Raw genomic sequence first — 18796 nt, forward strand, 5'->3', positions numbered from 1 at the left:
GAGTACACCCGTACATCAGAGTACACCCGTAGGTCACAGTACACCCGTACATCAGAGTACACCCGTAGGTCACAGTACACCCGTACATCAGGGTACACCCGTACATCAGAGTACACCCGTACTTCACAGTACACCCGTACATCACAGTACACCCGTACAATACAGTACACCCGTACATCAGAGTACACCTGTACATCAGATTACACCCGTACTTCACAGTACACCCGTACGTCAGAGTACACCCGTACGTCACAGTACACCCGTACATCAGAGTACACCCGTACGTCACAGTACACCCGTACGATACAGTACACCCGTACGTCACAGTACACCCGTACTTCATAGTACACCCGTACATCAGAGTACACCCGTACGTCACAGTACACCCGTACGATACAGTACACCCGTACGATACAGTATACCCATACTTCATAGTACACCCGTACATCAGAGTACACCCGTACTTCACAGTACACCCGTACGTCAGAGTACACCCGTACGTCACAGTACACCCGTACATCACAGTACACCCGTACGTCACAGTACACCTGTACGATACAGTACACCCGTACCTCACAGTACACCCGTGCGTCACAGTACACCCGTACGATACAGTATACCTGTACCTCACAGTACACCCGTGTGTCACAGTACACCCGTACAATACAGTACACCCGTACGTCACAGCACACCCGTACGATACAGCACACCCGTACGTCACAGTACACCCGTACGATACAGTACACCCGTACCTCACAGTACACCCGTACGATACAGTACACCCGTACGATACAGTACACCCGTACGTCACAGTACACCCGTACGTCACAGTACACCCGTACGATACAGTACACCCGTACGATACAGTACACCCGTACCTCACAGTACACCCATACGTCACAGTACACCCGTACGATACAGTACACCCGTACCTCACAGTACACCCGTACGATACAGTACACCCGTATGTCACAGTACACCCGTACGTCACAGTACACCCGTACGTCACAGTACACCCGTACGATACAGTACACCCGTACGATACAGTACACCCGTACCTCACAGTACACCCATACGTCACAGTACACCCGTACGATACAGTACACCCGTACCTCACAGTACACCCGTACGATACAGTACACCCGTATGTCACAGTACACCCGTACGTCACAGTACACCGGTAAGTCACACAAACAGATTCTGCAGCTGGTTTCTGGTTCTGGACCCATAGAACCTCCACTAGAACCCTGGAACCTCTTCAGTGACCCATAAAGTTCTTAAAGATCTTCAGAACATTTTTTATGATCTCCAAGAACCTCTAAAGAAATCTAAAGTCAACATTCCTGAAAAGAAACAAAAGCAAAGACGAGGAAAAAATAGACTGCACTGTTTTCTGTGGTCACACACACGCACACACACACACACACACACACACATTAAACACATATATCCCCTCGACCCACTTCTCAGGGTTCAATCTCAGCAGCCAATCACAACGCAGGATAACGTGTGTGTTAATCTGAAAATCTGAAGAAGTACATCTGTTCATTGTGAGGAGGATTAACACACCATCTGTTACACACATACTCACACACACACACACACACACAGAGGTTGTGCTTCATGTTTGTTTTCCATGTCTTTAATTTATTGTGTTACATATTCTCCTCTTCTGTATTATAATAAGAGAATGAATGTGTTTGAGTACGATATATAAATAAGTATATATATATTTATACACACGCACACACATACATGCAGTATAAATACTGATATATTAGTATTACCTGGGCAGCTGAGCGCCTCCTTGGCCGTGATGCTCCTGTTGCAGGAGGAGCACAGCGTGGTGGACGACACCGTCAGGGAGGTGAACAGGTGGCCGTTGGAGTAACGCGCCTCCCTCTCTCGCGCCTCCTTCTCTCGCTCCTTCAGACGCACCTTCTCCTTGTTCTGAGGACAGACGGACGTGTTACACACACACAACAGGAAGCAGCAGGGCATCATGGGAAAGTTGGGAAAAAGGTTCAAAAAGTCCTGGAGTGACGAGCTGGAAACAACCAATCAGCTGCTTCCATTTAACGGAACTTTAAACATCGTCAACAGACGTCTCTCGCAGTAGCAGTAAAGCCTCATGGGAGATGTAGTCCAGATAGAAACCAGCACTGTGACCTCATAATGAACTCAAAGTCAGGTGAGTCAGACTGAATCTAAAAAAGGATTTAAAGTCATGCTCGGAAGGATCAGCACAGTAACGTGACGTTAACCAACAAGGCGGCCATCTTTTGTTGGCATCTGGAGTTGGTTTGTGGATGTACCCTGCTTTATGGTCTGTGTGACTCTAAATGGACTATAATGTACTAAATGAACATCATGCTGTATTGAAGAAGACTTGAAACTAGAGATTGAGACATAAACTCATGTTTACAATGTTTACTGAGGTAATAAATCAAGAGAGAAGTAGAGTCAAGAGAGTAGCTCTGATCGGGTCTGCTGTGTAAACGTCTCATATCTTCCTCATGATGACGATGATGACGTCATGAACAGGAAGTAGAATCTGAGACTTTGGTTGATCCTGTCTGTCTCTCTGTCTCTCTCTCTCTCTCTCTCTGTCTCTCTCTGTCTGTCTCTCTCTCTCTCTGTCTCCGTCTGTCTCTCTCTCTCTCTCTCTGTCTCTCTCTGTCTCTCTCTCTCTCTGTCTCTCTGTCTGTCTGTCTGTCTCTGTCTCTCTCTCTCTGTCTCTCTATGTGCGTCTCTCTCTCTCTCTGTCTCGCTCTGTCTCGCTGTCTCTCTCTCTCTCTCTCTCTCTGTCGCTCTCTCTCTCTCTGTCGCTCTCTCTCTGTCTCTCTGTCTCTCTCTCTCTCTCTGTCGCTCTCTCGCTGTCTCTGTCTCTCTGTTTGTACTTCTGCTTTCTGTTCTGACTGTTTTTCACATTAACTTCTCTGAACTGGGAGGGGCAGGAAGAGGAAGTGTGTGTGTGTGTGTGTGTGTGTGTGCGTGTTGTATTATTTATTATTTCTCAGTTTGATTCTCAGTAAAGTGAAACATATTGAACTAGAAAAAGCATTTCCTGCTGAAAATGCGTTGGAACGCTGAGAACTGAAATTAATCGCAAAAACATTGCTGAAAATAGATATCCAATTCAAAAACAAATTGCAAAAAGCTTAATAATTCAAAAAGTTTGAAGATTACAAATATGAAAAGTCATATCACACCTCTCCTGAAAGAGCTGAACATTTTGATATTTGAACAGTTTCTGTGGCTTAAAAAAATTCATCAGTGGTGATATTTGTAGGAGTATAAGTTGTAGGAGAAGTATTAGTAGCATTAGAATAAGTACCAGTAGTAGTAGTAGTAGTGATATTTGTAGTAGGAGTAGAAGTTGTAGTCGAAGTATTATTAGTAGTAGAAGAATTAGTAATTAGAAGAAGTAGTAGAAGACGTAGTATCAGCAGTCATAGTAATAGCTGTAGTATTGGTCGTAGTATTTAATATCACAGTAGTAGTAGTAGTAGTAGTAGTAATAGTAATGGCAGTAGAAGAAGTAGCAGTAGCAGTACTAGTAGCAGTCATACTAATAGCTGTAGTCTTCTCCATAGAAACCCATTCAAAAAAAAGTTGCAAAAAGCTGAATAATTCAAAAAGGTTAAAGGTTAGAAATAGAAAAAGTCACAGGAAAAGTAACAGCATTCCAACAATAAAGAAACAGGACAACAATAGTTGGAATGCTGAACAGCATTCCAACAATAAAGACTCAGGGGAGTAACAGGTAACTGATCTGAGTCATGTGACAGGAGGGAAAGAGTTCATCTACTTATTTAACTGATAGAACTGATCGTCTCTATCATCTCGTCTGTATGGTGGTTTCTGGATCTACAGAGGCCCTGAACTCTGGATTCAGATCCTCCCCGTTTAAAGATGTAAAATGTTCTGTTGTCTCTGTTTAAAGATTTAAAATGTTCTGTTATCTCTGTTTAAAGATGTAAAATGTTCTGTTATCTCTGTTTAAAGATGTAAAATGTTCTGTTGTCTCTGTGTTTAAAGATGTAAAATGTTCTGTTGTCTCTGTTTAAAGATTTAAAATGTTCTGTTATCTCTGTTTAAAGATGGAAAATGTTCTGTTGTCTCTGTTTAAAGATGTAAAATGTTCTGTTGTCTCTGTTTAAAGATGTAAAATGTTCTGTTGTCTCTGTTTAAAGATGTAAAATGTTCTGTTGTCTCTGTTTAAAGATGTAAAATGTTCTGTTATCTCTGTGTTTAAAGATGTAAAATGTTCTGTTATCTCTGTTTAAAGATGTAAAATATTCTGTTATCTCTGTTTAAAGATGTAAAATGTTCTGTTGTCTCTGTGTTTAAAGATGTAAAATGTTCTGTTGTCTCTGTGTTTAAAGATGTAAAATGTTCTGTTATCTCTCTGTTTAAAGATGTAAAATATTCTGTTATCTCTGTGTTTAAAGATGTAAAATGTTCTGTTGTCTCTGTTTAAAGATGTAAAATGTTCCGTTGTCTCTGTTTAAAGATGTAAAATGTTCTGTTATCTCTGTGTTTAAAGATGTAAAATGTTCTGTTATCTCTGTTTAAAGATGTAAAATATTCTGTTATCTCTGTTTAAAGATGTCAAATGTTCTGTTATCTCTGTGTTTAAAGATGTAAAATGTTCTGTTGTCTGTGTTTAAAGATGCAAAATGTTCTGTTGTCTCTGTTTAAAGATGTAAAATGTTCTGTTATCTCTGTGTTTAAAGATGTAAAATGTTCTGTTATCTCTGTATTTAAAGATGTAAAATGTTCTGTTATCTCTGTTTAAAGATGTAAAATGTTCTGTTGTCTCTGTTTAAAGATTTAAAATGTTCTGTTATCTCTGTTTAAAGATGTAAAATGTTCTGTTATCTCTGTTTAAAGATGTAAAATGTTCTGTTGTCTCTGTGTTTAAAGATGTAAAATGTTCTGTTGTCTCTGTTTAAAGATTTAAAATGTTCTGTTATCTCTGTTTAAAGATGGAAAATGTTCTGTTGTCTCTGTTTAAAGATGTAAAATGTTCTGTTGTCTCTGTTTAAAGATGTAAAATGTTCTGTTGTCTCTGTTTAAAGATGTAAAATGTTCTGTTGTCTCTGTTTAAAGATGTAAAATGTTCTGTTATCTCTGTGTTTAAAGATGTAAAATGTTCTGTTATCTCTGTTTAAAGATGTAAAATATTCTGTTATCTCTGTTTAAAGATGTAAAATGTTCTGTTGTCTCTGTGTTTAAAGATGTAAAATGTTCTGTTGTCTCTGTGTTTAAAGATGTAAAATGTTCTGTTATCTCTCTGTTTAAAGATGTAAAATATTCTGTTATCTCTGTGTTTAAAGATGTAAAATGTTCTGTTGTCTCTGTTTAAAGATGTAAAATGTTCCGTTGTCTCTGTTTAAAGATGTAAAATGTTCTGTTATCTCTGTGTTTAAAGATGTAAAATGTTCTGTTATCTCTGTTTAAAGATGTAAAATATTCTGTTATCTCTGTTTAAAGATGTCAAATGTTCTGCTATCTCTGTTTAAAGATGTAAAATGTTCTGTTATCTCTGTTTAAAGATGTAAAATATTCTGTTGTCTGTGTTTAAAGATGTAAAATATTCTGTTGTCTCTGTTTAAAGATGTAAAATGTTCTGTTGTCTGTGTTTAAAGATGCAAAATGTTCTGTTATCTCTGTGTTTAAAGATGTAAAATGTTCTGTTGTCTGTGTTTAAAGATGTAAAATGTTCTGTTATCTCTGTGTTTAAAGATGTAAAATGTTCTGTTATCTCTGTATTTAAAGATGTAAAATGTTCTGTTATCTCTGTTTAAAGATGTAAAATGTTCTGTTCTCTGTTGAAAGATGTAAAATGTTCTGTTATCTCTGTTTAAAGATGTAAAATGTTCTGTTATCTCAGTTTAAAGATGTAAAATGTTCCGTTATCTCTGTGTTTAAAGATGTAAAATGTTCTGTTATCTCTGTGTTTAAAGATGTAAAATGTTCTGTTATCTCTGTGTTTAAAGATGTCAAATGTTCTGTTATCTCTGTTTAAAGATGTCAAATGTTCTGTTATCTCTGTTTAAATATGTCAAATGTTCTGTTATCTCTGTGTTCAAAGATGTCAAATGTTCTGTTATCTCTGTTTAAAGATGTAAAATGTTCTGTTATCTCTGTGTTTAAAGATGTAAAATGTTCTGTTCTCTGTTTAAAGATGTAAAATGTTCTGTTATCTCTGTTTAAAGATGTCAAATGTTCTGTTGTCTCTGTGTTTAAAGATGTCAAATGTTCTGTTATCTCTGTTTAAAGATGTAAAATATTCTGTTGTCTCTGTTTAAAGATGTAAAATGTTCTGTTGTCTCTGTGTTTAAAGATGTAAAATGTTCTGTTGTCTCTGTGTTTAAAGATGTAAAATGTTCTGTTATCTCTGTGTTTAAAGATGTAAAATGTTCTGTTATCTCTGTTTAAAGATGTAAAATGTTCTGTTATCTCTGTTTAAAGATGTAAAATGTTCTGTTGTCTCTGTGTTTAAAGATGTAAAATGTTCTGTTATCTCTGTTTAAAGATGTAAAATGTTCTGTTGTCTGTGTTTAAAGATGTAAAATGTTCTGTTGTCTCTGTGTTTAAAGACGTAAAATGTTCTGTTGTCTGTTTAAAGATGTAAAATGTTCTGTTATCTCTGTTTAAAGATGTAAAATGTTCTGTTATCTCTGTGTTTAAAGATGTAAAATGTTCTGTTATCTCTGTGTTTAAAGATGTAAAATGTTCTGTTATCTCTGTTTAAAGATGTAAAATGTTCTGTTATCTCTGTTTAAAGATGTCAAATGTTCTGTTATCTCTGTGTTTAAAGATGTCAAATGTTCTGTTATCTCTGTTTAAAGATGTAAAATGTTCTGTTATCTCTGTGTTTAAAGATGTAAAATGTTCTGTTCTCTGTGTTTAAAGATGTAAAATGTTCTGTTATCTCTGTTTAAAGATGTCAAATGTTCTGTTGTCTCTGTGTTTAAAGATGTAAAATGTTCTGTTGTCTCTGTGTTTAAAGATGTAAAATGTTCTGTTATCTCTGTTTAAAGATGTAAAATGTTCTGTTATCTCTGTTTAAAGATGTAAAATGTTCTGTTGTCTCTGTGTTTAAAGATGTAAAATGTTCTGTTATCTCTGTGTTTAAAGATGTAAAATGTTCTGTTATCTCTGTGTTTAAAGATGTAAAATGTTCTGTTATCTCTGTTTAAAGATGTAAAATGTTCTGTTATCTCTGTTTAAAGATGTAAAATGTTCTGTTGTCTCTGTGTTTAAAGATGTAAAATGTTCTGTTATCTCTGTTTAAAGATGTAAAATGTTCTGTTGTCTGTGTTTAAAGATGTAAAATGTTCTGTTGTCTCTGTGTTTAAAGATGTAAAATGTTCTGTTGTCTCTGTTTAAAGATGTAAAATGTTCTGTTATCTCTGTTTAAAGATGTAAAATGTTCTGTTATCTCTGTTTAAAGATGTAAAATGTTCTGTTATCTCTGTTTAAAGATGTAAAATGTTCTGTTGTCTCTGTGTTTAAAGATGTAAAATGTTCTGTTGTCTCTGTGTTTAAAGATGTAAAATGTTCTGTTATCTCTGTTTAAAGATGTAAAATGTTCTGTTATCTCTGTTTAAAGATGTAAAATGTTCTGTTGTCTCTGTGTTTAAAGATGTAAAATGTTCTGTTATCTCTGTGTTTAAAGATGTAAAATGTTCTGTTATCTCTGTGTTTAAAGATGTAAAATGTTCTGTTATCTCTGTTTAAAGATGTAAAATGTTCTGTTATCTCTGTTTAAATATGTAAAATGTTCTGTTGTCTCTGTGTTTAAAGATGTAAAATGTTCTGTTATCTCTGTTTAAAGATGTAAAATGTTCTGTTGTCTGTGTTTAAAGATGTAAAATGTTCTGTTGTCTCTGTGTTTAAAGATGTAAAATGTTCTGTTGTCTCTGTGTTTAAAGATGTAAAATGTTCTGTTCTCTGTTTAAAGATGTAAAATGTTCTGTTATCTCTGTTTAAAGATGTAAAATGTTCTGTTATCTCTGTGTTTAAAGATGTAAAATGTTCTGTTATCTCTGTGTTTAAAGATGTAAAATGTTCTGTTATCTCTGTGTTTAAAGATGTAAAATGTTCTGTTGTCTCTGTGTTTAAAGATGTAAAATGTTCTGTTCTATTTAAAGATGTAAAATGTTCTGTTATCTCTGTGTTTAAAGATGTAAAATGTTCTGTTATCTCTGTTTAAAGATGTAAAATGTTCTGTTATCTCTGTGTTTAAAGATGTGAAATGTTCTGTTGTCTCTGTGTTTAAAGATGTAAAATGTTCTGTTATCTCTGTTTAAAAATGTAAAATGTTCCGTTATCTCTGTTTAAAGATGTAAAATGTTCTGTTATCTCTGTTTAAAGATGTAAAATGTTCTGTTATCTCTGTGTTTAAAGATATAAAATGTTCTGTTATCTCTGTTTAAATATGTAAAATGTTCTGTTATCTCTGTTTAAAGATGTAAAATGTTCTGTTATCTCTGTGTTTAAAGATGTAAAATGTTCTGTTATCTCTGTGTTTAAAGATGTAAAATGTTCTGTTATCTCTGTTTAAAGATGTAAAATGTTCTGTTATCTCTGTTTAAATATGTAAAATGTTCTGTTATCTCTGTTTAAAGATGTAAAATGTTCTGTTATCTCTGTGTTTAAAGATGTAAAATGTTCTGTTATCTCTGTTTAAATATGTAAAATGTTCTGTTATCTCTGTTTAAAGATGTAAAATGTTCTGTTATCTCTGTGTTTAAAGATGTAAAATGTTCTGTTATCTCTGTGTTTAAAGATGTAAAATGTTCTGTTATCTCTGTGTTTAAAGATGTAAAATGTTCTGTTATCTCTGTGTTTAAAGATGTAAAATGTTCTGTTATCTCTGTTTAAAGATGTAAAATGTTCTGTTATCTTTGTGTTTAAAGATGTAAAATGTTCTGTTATCTCTGTTTAAAGATGTAAAATGTTCTGTTATCTCTGTTTAAAGATGTAAAATGTTCTGTTGTCTCTGTGTTTAAAGATGTAAAATGTTCTGTTGTCTCTGTGTGTAAAGATGTAAAATGTTCTGTTATCTCTGTTTAAAGATGTAAAATGTTCTGTTATCTCTGTTTAAAGATGTAAAATGTTCTGTTATCTGTTTAAAGATGTAAAATGTTCTGTTATCTCTGTTTAAAGATGTAAAATATTCTGTTGTCTCTGTGTTTAAAGATGTAAAATGTTCTGTTATCTCTGTTTAAAGATGTAAAATGTTCTGTTGTCTCGTGTTTAAAGATGTAAAATGTTCTGTTGTCTCTGTGTTTAAAGATGTAAAATGTTCTGTTATCTCTGTGTTTAAAGATGTAAAATGTTCTGTTATCTCTGTGTTTAAAGATGTAAAATGTTATATGAAGAGATGAAGATACATTTTCATGATGATGAAGAACGAGTCTCAAAGTGAGAAGATGTTTAAAAATCCACACAATGACCTGAATAAAATCAACATAACACACATTTTAATGTCACATTCACATCTCTCTGTCTCAATTCAATTCACATTTTGCTTTATTGGCATGAATGTTTGCAAACGGTATTGCCAAAGCATCAGAAAATAAACATACAAAAACATCCATCTCTCTATCTGTCTGTCTGTCTGTCTCTCTCTCTCTCTCTGTGAGTGGAAGGAGGTGTGCGGAGCTGCAGGAGCGGGGTTTTGAGAGCGATAATTAACGATTTTCCGATCTTTTTCTTCACTGGGTAGTGTTGGGTGTGACAGTGTAATGTTGGGTATGATGGTGTAATGTTGGGTGTGATGGTGTAATGTTGGGTGTGATAGTGTAATGTTGGGTATGACGGTGTAGTGTTGGGTGTGACGGTGTAATGTTGGGTGTGATGGTGTAATGTTGGGTGTGATAGTGTAGTGTTGGGTGTGATGGTGTAATGTTGGGTGTGATGGTGTAATGTTGGGTGTGATGGTGTAATGTTGGGTGTGATGGTGTAATGTTGGGTATGACGGTGTAGTGTTGGGTATGATGGTGTAATGTTGGGTGTGACGGTGTAATGTTGGGTATGACGGTGTAATGTTGGGTATGATGGTGTAGTGTTGGGTATGATGGTGTAGTGTTGGGTATGATGGTGTAATGTTGGGTATGATGGTGTAATGTTGGGTATGATGGTGTAATGTTGGGTATGATGGTGTAATGTTGGGTATGATGGTGTAATGTTGGGTATGATGGTGTAGTGTTGGGTATGATGGTGTAGTGTTGGGTATGATGGTGTAGTGTTGGGTATGATGGTGTAGTGTTGGGTATGATGGTGTAGTGTTGGGTATGATGGTGTAGTGTTGGGTATGATAGTGTAGTGTTGGGTATGATGGTGTAGTGTTGGGTATGATGGTGTAATGTTGGGTATGATAGTGTAATGTTGGGTATGATAGTGTAGTGTTGGGTATGATAGTGTAATGTTGGGTATGATAGTGTAGTGTTGGGTATGATAGTTTAATGTTGGGTATGATAGTGTAGTGGGGTGTATGATAGTGTAGTGTTGGGTATGATAGTGTAATGTTGGGTATGATAGTGTAATGTTGGGTATGATAGTGTAATGTTGGGTATGATAGTGTAGTGTTGGGTATGATAGTTTAATGTTGGGTATGATAGTGTAGTGGGGTGTATGATAGTGTAATGTTGGGTATGATAGTGTAGTGTTGGGTATGATAGTGTAGTGTTGGGTATGATAGTGTAGTGTTGGGTATGATAGTGTAGTGTTGGGTATGATAGTGTAGTGTTGGGTATGATAGTGTAGTGTTGGGTATGATAGTGTAGTGTTGGGTATGATAGTGTAGTGTTGGGTATGATAGTGTAATGTTGGGTATGATAGTGTAGTGTTGGGTATGATAGTGTAATGTTGGGTATGATAGTGTAATGTTGGGTATGATAGTGTAATGGGTGTATGATAGTGTAGTGGGGTGTATGATGGTGTAATGTTGGGTATGATGGTGTAGTGTTGGGTATGATAGTGTAGTGTTGGGTATGATAGTGTAATGTTGGGTATGATAGTGTAATGTTGGGTATGATAGTGTAATGGGGTGTATGATAGTGTAGTGGGGTGTATGATGGTGTAATGTTGGGTATGATGGTGTAGTGTTGGGTATGATAGTGTAGTGTTGGGTATGATGGTGTAGTGTTGGGTATGATGGTGTAATGTTGGGTATGATAGTGTAATGTTGGGTATGATAGTGTAGTGTTGGGTATGATAGTGTAATGTTGGGTATGATAGTGTAATGTTGGGTATGATAGTGTAATGTTGGGTATGATAGTGTAGTGTTGGGTATGATAGTGTAATGTTGGGTATGATAGTGTAGTGTTGGGTATGATAGTGTAATGTTGGGTGTGATGGTGTAATGTTGGGTATGATGGTGTAATGTTGGTTATGATAGTGTAGTGTTGGGTGTGACGGTGTAATGTTGGGTATGACGGTGTAATGTTGGGTATGATGGTGTAGTGTTGGGTATGATAGTGTAGTGTTGGGTATGATGGTGTAGTGTTGGGTATGATGGTGTAATGTTGGGTATGATGGTGTAATGTTGGGTATGATGGTGTAATGTTGGGTATGATGGTGTAATGTTGGGTGTGATGGTGTAATGTTGGGTGTGATGGTGTAGTGTTGGGTGTGATGGTGTAATGTTGGGTATGATGGTGTAATGTTGGGTATGATGGTGTAATGTTGGGTATGATAGTGTAATGTTGGGTGTGACGGTGTAATGTTGGGTATGACGGTGTAATGTTGGGTATGACGGTGTAGTGTTGGGTATGACAGTGTAGTGTTGGGTATGACGGTGTAGTGTTGGGTATGACGGTGTAATGTTGGGTATGATGGTGTAATGTTGGGTATGATGGTGTAATGTTGGGTATGATGGTGTAGTGTTGGGTATGATGGTGTAGTGTTGGGTATGATGGTGTAGTGTTGGGTATGATGGTGTAGTGTTGGGTATGATGGTGTAGTGTTGGGTATGATGGTGTAGTGTTGGGTATGATGGTGTAGTGTTGGGTATGATGGTGTAGTGTTGGGTATGATGGTGTAGTGTTGGGTATGATGGTGTAGTGTTGGGTATGATGGTGTAGTGTTGGGTATGATGGTGTAGTGTTGGGTATGATGGTGTAGTGTTGGGTATGATGGTGTAGTGTTGGGTATGATGGTGTAGTGTTGGGTATGATGGTGTAGTGTTGGGTATGATGGTGTAGTGTTGGGTATGATGGTGTAGTGTTGGGTATGATGGTGTAGTGTTGGGTATGATAGTGTAGTGTTGGGTATGATAGTGTAGTGTTGGGTATGATGGTGTAATGTTGGGTATGATAGTGTAATGTTGGGTATGATAGTGTAATGTTGGGTATGATAGTGTAGTGTTGGGTATGATAGTGTAATGTTGGGTATGATAGTGTAGTGTTGGGTATGATAGTTTAATGTTGGGTATGATAGTGTAGTGGGGTGTATGATAGTGTAGTGTTGGGTATGATAGTGTAATGTTGGGTATGATAGTGTAATGTTGGGTATGATAGTGTAGTGTTGGGTATGATAGTTTAATGTTGGGTATGATAGTGTAGTGGGGTGTATGATAGTGTAATGTTGGGTATGATAGTGTAATGTTGGGTATGATAGTGTAGTGTTGGGTATGATAGTGTAGTGTTGGGTATGATAGTGTAGTGTTGGGTATGATAGTGTAGTGTTGGGTATGATAGTGTAATGTTGGGTATGATAGTGTAATGTTGGGTATGATAGTGTAATGTTGGGTATGATAGTGTAGTGTTGGGTATGATAGTGTAGTGTTGGGTATGATAGTGTAGTGTTGGGTATGATAGTGTAGTGTTGGGTATGATAGTGTAGTGTTGGGTATGATAGTGTAATGTTGGGTATGATAGTGTAGTGTTGGGTATGATAGTGTAATGTTGGGTATGATAGTGTAATGTTGGGTATGATAGTGTAATGGGGTGTATGATAGTGTAGTGGGGTGTATGATGGTGTAATGTTGGGTATGATGGTGTAGTGTTGGGTATGATAGTGTAATGTTGGGTATGATAGTGTAATGGGGTGTATGATAGTGTAGTGGGGTGTATGATGGTGTAATGTTGGGTATGATGGTGTAGTGTTGGGTATGATAGTGTAGTGTTGGGTATGATGGTGTAATGTTGGGTATGATGGTGTAGTGTTGGGTATGATGGTGTAATGTTGGGTATGATAGTGTAGTGTTGGGTATGATAGTGTAATGTTGGGTATGATAGTGTAATGTTGGGTATGATAGTGTAGTGTTGGGTATGATAGTGTAGTGTTGGGTATGATAGTGTAATGTTGGGTATGATAGTGTAGTGTTGGGTATGATAGTGTAATGTTGGGTATGATAGTGTAATGTTGGGTATGATAGTGTAATGTTGGGTATGATAGTGTAGTGTTGGGTATGATAGTGTAATGTTGGGTATGATAGTGTAATGTTGGGTATGATAGTGTAGTGTTGGGTATGATAGTGTAATGTTGGGTATGATAGTGTAGTGTTGGGTATGATAGTGTAATGTTGGGTATGATAGTGTAGTGGGGTGTATGATAGTGTAGTGTTGGGTATGATAGTGTAGTGTTGGGTATGATAGTGTAGTGTTGGGTATGATAGTGTAATGTTGGGTATGATAGTGTAATGTTGGGTATGATAGTGTAATGTTGGGTATGATAGTGTAGTGTTGGGTATGATAGTGTAATGTTGGGTATGATAGTGTAATGGGGTGTATGATAGTGTAGTGGGGTGTATGATGGTGTAATGTTGGGTATGATGGTGTAGTGTTGGGTATGATAGTGTAGTGTTGGGTATGATGGTGTAATGTTGGGTATGATGGTGTAGTGTTGGGTATGATGGTGTAATGTTGGGTATGATAGTGTAGTGTTGGGTATGATAGTGTAATGTTGGGTATGATAGTGTAATGTTGGGTATGATAGTGTAGTGTTGGGTATGATAGTGTAGTGTTGGGTATGATAGTGTAATGTTGGGTATGATAGTGTAGTGTTGGGTATGATAGTGTAATGTTGGGTATGATAGTGTAATGTTGGGTATGATAGTGTAATGTTGGGTATGATAGTGTAATGTTGGGTATGATAGTGTAGTGTTGGGTATGATAGTGTAATGTTGGGTATGATAGTGTAATGTTGGGTATGATAGTGTAATGTTGGGTATGATAGTGTAATGTTGGGTATGATAGTGTAGTGTTGGGTATGATAGTGTAATGTTGGGTATGATAGTGTAGTGGGGTGTATGATAGTGTAGTGTTGGGTATGATAGTGTAGTGTTGGGTATGATAGTGTAGTGTTGGGTATGATAGTGTAATGTTGGGTATGATAGTGTAATGTTGGGTATGATAGTGTAATGTTGGGTATGATAGTGTAGTGTTGGGTATGATAGTGTAATGTTGGGTATGATAGTGTAATGTTGGGTATGATAGTGTAGTGTTGGGTATGATAGTGTAGTGTTGGGTATGATAGTGTAGTGTTGGGTATGATAGTGTAGTGTTGGGTATGATAGTGTAATGTTGGGTATGATAGTGTAATGTTGGGTATGATAGTGTAATGTTGGGTATGATAGTGTAGTGTTGGGTATGATAGTGTAGTGTTGGGTATGATAGTGTAGTGTTGGGTATGATAGTGTAATGTTGGGTATGATAGTGTAGTGTTGGGTATGATAGTGTAGTGTTGGGTATGATAGTGTAGTGTTGGGTATGATAGTGTAATGTTGGGTATGATAGTGTAGTGTTGGGTATGATAGTGTAATGTTGGGTATGATAGTGTAATGTTGGGTATGATAGTGTAATGTTGGGTATGATAGTGTAGTGGGGTGTATGATAGTGTAATGTTGGGTATGATAGTGTAATGTTGGGTATGATAGTGTAATGTTGGGTATGATAGTGTAATGTTGGGTATGATAGAGTAATGTTGGGTATGATAGTGTAATGTTGGGTATGATAGCGTAATGTTGGGTATGATAGTGTAATGTTGGGTATGATAGTGTAATGTTGGGTATGATAGCGTAATGTTGGGTATGATAGTGTAATGTTGGGTATGATAGTGTAGTGTTGGGTATGATAGTGTAATGTTGGGTATGATAGTGTAGTGTTGGGTATGATAGTGTAATGTTGGGTATGATAGTGTAGTGGGGTGTATGATAGTGTAATGTTGGGTATGATAGTGTAATGTTGGGTATGATAGTGTAATGTTGGGTATGATAGTGTAGTGTTGGGTATGATAGTGTAATGTTGGGTATGATAGTGTAGTGTTGGGTATGATAGTGTAATGTTGGGTATGATAGTGTAGTGGGGTGTATGATAGTGTAATGAGGGGTATGATAGTGTAATGTTGGGTATGATGGTGTAGTGTTGGGTATGATAGTGTAATGTTGGGTATGATAGCGTAATGTTGGGTATGATAGCGTAATGTTGGGTATGATAGTGTAGTGTTGGGTATGATAGTGTAATGTTGGGTATGATAGTGTAGTGTTGGGTATGATAGTCTAATGTTGGGTATGATAGTGTAGTGGGGTGTATGATAGTGTAATGTTGGGTATGATAGTGTAATGTTGGGTATGATGGTGTAGTGTTGGGTATGATGGTGTAGTGTTGGGTATGATGGTGTAATGTTGGGTATGATAGTGTAATGTTGGGTATGATAGTGTAATGTTGGGTATGATAGTGTAGTGTTGGGTATGATAGTGTAGTGTTGGGTATGATAGTGTAGTGTTGGGTATGATAGTGTAATGTTGGGTATGATAGTGTAATGTTGGGTATGATAGTGTAGTGTTGGGTATGATAGTGTAGTGTTGGGTATGATAGTGTAATGTTGGGTATGATAGTGTAATGTTGGGTATGATAGTGTAATGTTGGGTATGATAGTGTAATGTTGGGTATGATAGTGTAGTGTTGGGTATGATAGTGTAATGTTGGGTATGATAGTGTAGTGTTGGGTATGATAGTGTAATGTTGGGTATGATAGTGTAGTGTTGGGTATGATAGTGTAATGTTGGGTATGATAGTGTAGTGGGGTGTATGATAGTGTAATGAGGGGTATGATAGTGTAATGTTGGGTATGATGGTGTAGTGTTGGGTATGATAGTGTAATGTTGGGTATGATAGCGTAATGTTGGGTATGATAGCGTAATGTTGGGTATGATAGTGTAGTGTTGGGTATGATAGTGTAATGTTGGGTATGATAGTGTAGTGTTGGGTATGATAGTCTAATGTTGGGTATGATAGTGTAGTGGGGTGTATGATAGTGTAATGTTGGGTATGATGGTGTAGTGTTGGGTATGATGGTGTAGTGTTGGGTATGATAGTGTAATGTTGGGTATGATAGTGTAATGTTGGGTATGATAGTGTAATGTTGGGTATGATAGTGTAATGTTGGGTATGATAGTGTAATGTTGGGTATGATAGTGTAGTGTTGGGTATGATAGTGTAGTGTTGGGTATGATAGTGTAGTGTTGGGTATGATAGTGTAATGTTGGGTATGATAGTGTAATGTTGGGTATGATAGTGTAGTGTTGGGTATGATAGTGTAGTGTTGGGTATGGTAGTGTAATGTTGGGTATGATAGTGTAATGTTGGGTATGATAGTGTAATGTTGGGTATGATAGTGTAGTGGGGTGTGTGATAGTGTAATGTTGGGTATGATAGTGTAATGTTGGGTATGATAGTGTAGTGTTGGGTATGATAGTGTAGTGTTGGGTATGATAGTGTAATGTTGGGTATGATAGTGTAATGTTGGGTATGATAGTGTAATGTTGGGTATGATAGTGTAGTGTTGGGTATGATAGTGTAGTGTTGGGTATGATAGTGTAGTGTTGGGTATGATAGTGTAATGTTGGGTATGATAGTGTAATGTTGGGTATGATAGTGTAGTGGGGTGTGCAGGGTTCACGTTCTTTTTTGCATACTTTTTTCAGTTTTTTGGGTCTTTTTGAGCGGAGTGCAGCCGGGCAGCAGGTGCTGTCGGCGTGCTAAACGCTAGCATGCGCCTGACGGAGCTAACCAGGGAACACGGCGTGAAGATCCCGCCGCTGTTCGGGTATTCGGTGGAGGAGATCAGCCTGGGAGTGGGTGAGCTTGTCGGCCACAGCCACGTGAAGTCCGCAGTGCGGATGAACAGCACTGTGGTCATCTTTCTGGACAGCATAGAAACTGCGGAAGTGGTGTTGATGAACGGGATCTCCGTGGGTGAACACTTCCTGCCCACGTATGCTCTCGCCTCACCGGAGGTGAAAGTCACTGTGTCCAACGTGCCGCCATTCATAAAGAGCGAAGCCATCATCAAAGAGCTGTCCAAACATGGGAAGGTGGTGTCTCCGGTTAGGAGGGTGTCCTCTGGATTTCAGTCTCCGCTGTTGCAGCACGTGGTGTCTCACAGGAGACATGTCTTCATGATCCCCAGCAACAGGAGCAGAGTGGTCAACCTCAGCTTCAAGATCACTGTGGACGACTTTGACTACGTCATCTTTGCAAAGACTAACGATTTTAAATGTTACAGCTGTGGGAGAGAAGGACATCTGAGTAGAGCTTGTCCTGGGGACACGGCTCAAACAAAGACCAGAACCAGAGAGGTACTGAGGAGGACAGAGGGGACAAGCAGGACGGACAAGAGGGAACAAGTGGAGCACAGGAGGCGAGGGTGGAGGAGACGGGTGGGGTACAGGAGGTGAGAGTGGAGGAGACGAGTGGGGTACAGGAGGTGAGAGTGGAGGAGACGAGTGGGGTACAGGAGGCGAGGGTGGAGGAGACGGGTGGGGTACAGGAGGTGAGAGTGGAGGAGACGAGTGGGGTACAGGAGGTGAGAGTGGAGGAGACGAGTGGGGTACAGGAGGCGAGGGTGGAGGAGACGGGTGGGGTACAGGAGGTGAGAGTGGAGGAGGCGGGTGGGGCTCAGGTGGTGAGAGTGGAGGAGGCGGGTGGGGTACAGGAGGTGAGAGTGGAGGAGGCGGGTGGGGCTCAGGTGGTGAGAGTGGAGGAGGCGGGTGGGGTACAGGAGGTGAGGGTGGAGGAGGCGGGTGGGGCTCAGGTGGTGAGAGTGGAGGAGACAGGTGAGGTACAAGAGGTGAGAGTGGAGGTGACGGGTGGGGTACAGGAGGTGAGAGTGGAGGAGGCGGGTGGGGTACAGGAGGTGAGAGTGGAGGTGGCGGGTGGGATACAGGAGGTGAGAGTGGAGGAGACGGGTGGGGTACAGGAGGTGAGAGTGGAGGTGACGGGTGGGGTACAGGAGGTGAGAGTGGAGGAGGCGGGTGGGGCTCAGGTGGTGAGAGTGGAGGAGGCGGGTGGGGTACAGGAGGTGAGAGTGGAGGAGGCGGGTGGGGCTCAGGTGGTGAGAGTGGAGGAGGCGGGTGGGGTACAGGAGGTGAGGGTGGAGGAGGCGGGTGGGGCTCAGGTGGTGAGAGTGGAGGAGACGGGTGAGGTACAAGAGGTGAGAGTGGAGGTGACGGGTAGGGTACAAGAGGTGAGAGTGGAGGTGACGGGTGGGGTACAGGAGGTGAGAGTGGAGGAGGCGGGTGGGGTACAGGAGGTGAGAGTGGAGGTGGCGGGTGGGATACAGGAGGTGAGAGTGGAGGAGACGGGTGGGGTACAGGAGGTGAGAGTGGAGGTGACGGGTGGGGTACAGGAGGTGAGAGTGGAGGTGACGGGTGGGGTACAGGTAGTGAGAGTGGAGGAGACGGGTGGGGTACAGGTGGTGAGAGTGGAGGTGACAGGTGGGGTACAGGAGGTGAGAGTGGAGGAGACGGGTGGGGTACAGGTGGTGAGAGTGG

General features: G+C 39.1%; 1 protein-coding gene across 2 annotated transcripts in view; it reads right to left on the reverse strand.

Moving 5' to 3' along the window:
* The window catches only part of arhgef2b (rho/rac guanine nucleotide exchange factor (GEF) 2b), a 48032-nt gene that overhangs the window by 27054 nt on the left and 2182 nt on the right, over positions 1-18796 (reverse strand). For both annotated transcript variants that reach the window (XM_079275819.1, XM_079275818.1), the window contains exon 2: positions 1788-1950. In XM_079275819.1, coding sequence (XP_079131945.1) covers positions 1788-1950 — 163 coding nt within the window. The remainder of the gene's footprint in view (positions 1-1787; positions 1951-18796) is intronic.

This window comes from Melanostigma gelatinosum (genome assembly GCF_949748355.1).
Source record: "Melanostigma gelatinosum genome assembly, chromosome: 9".
NCBI lineage: Eukaryota > Metazoa > Chordata > Actinopteri > Perciformes > Zoarcidae > Melanostigma > Melanostigma gelatinosum.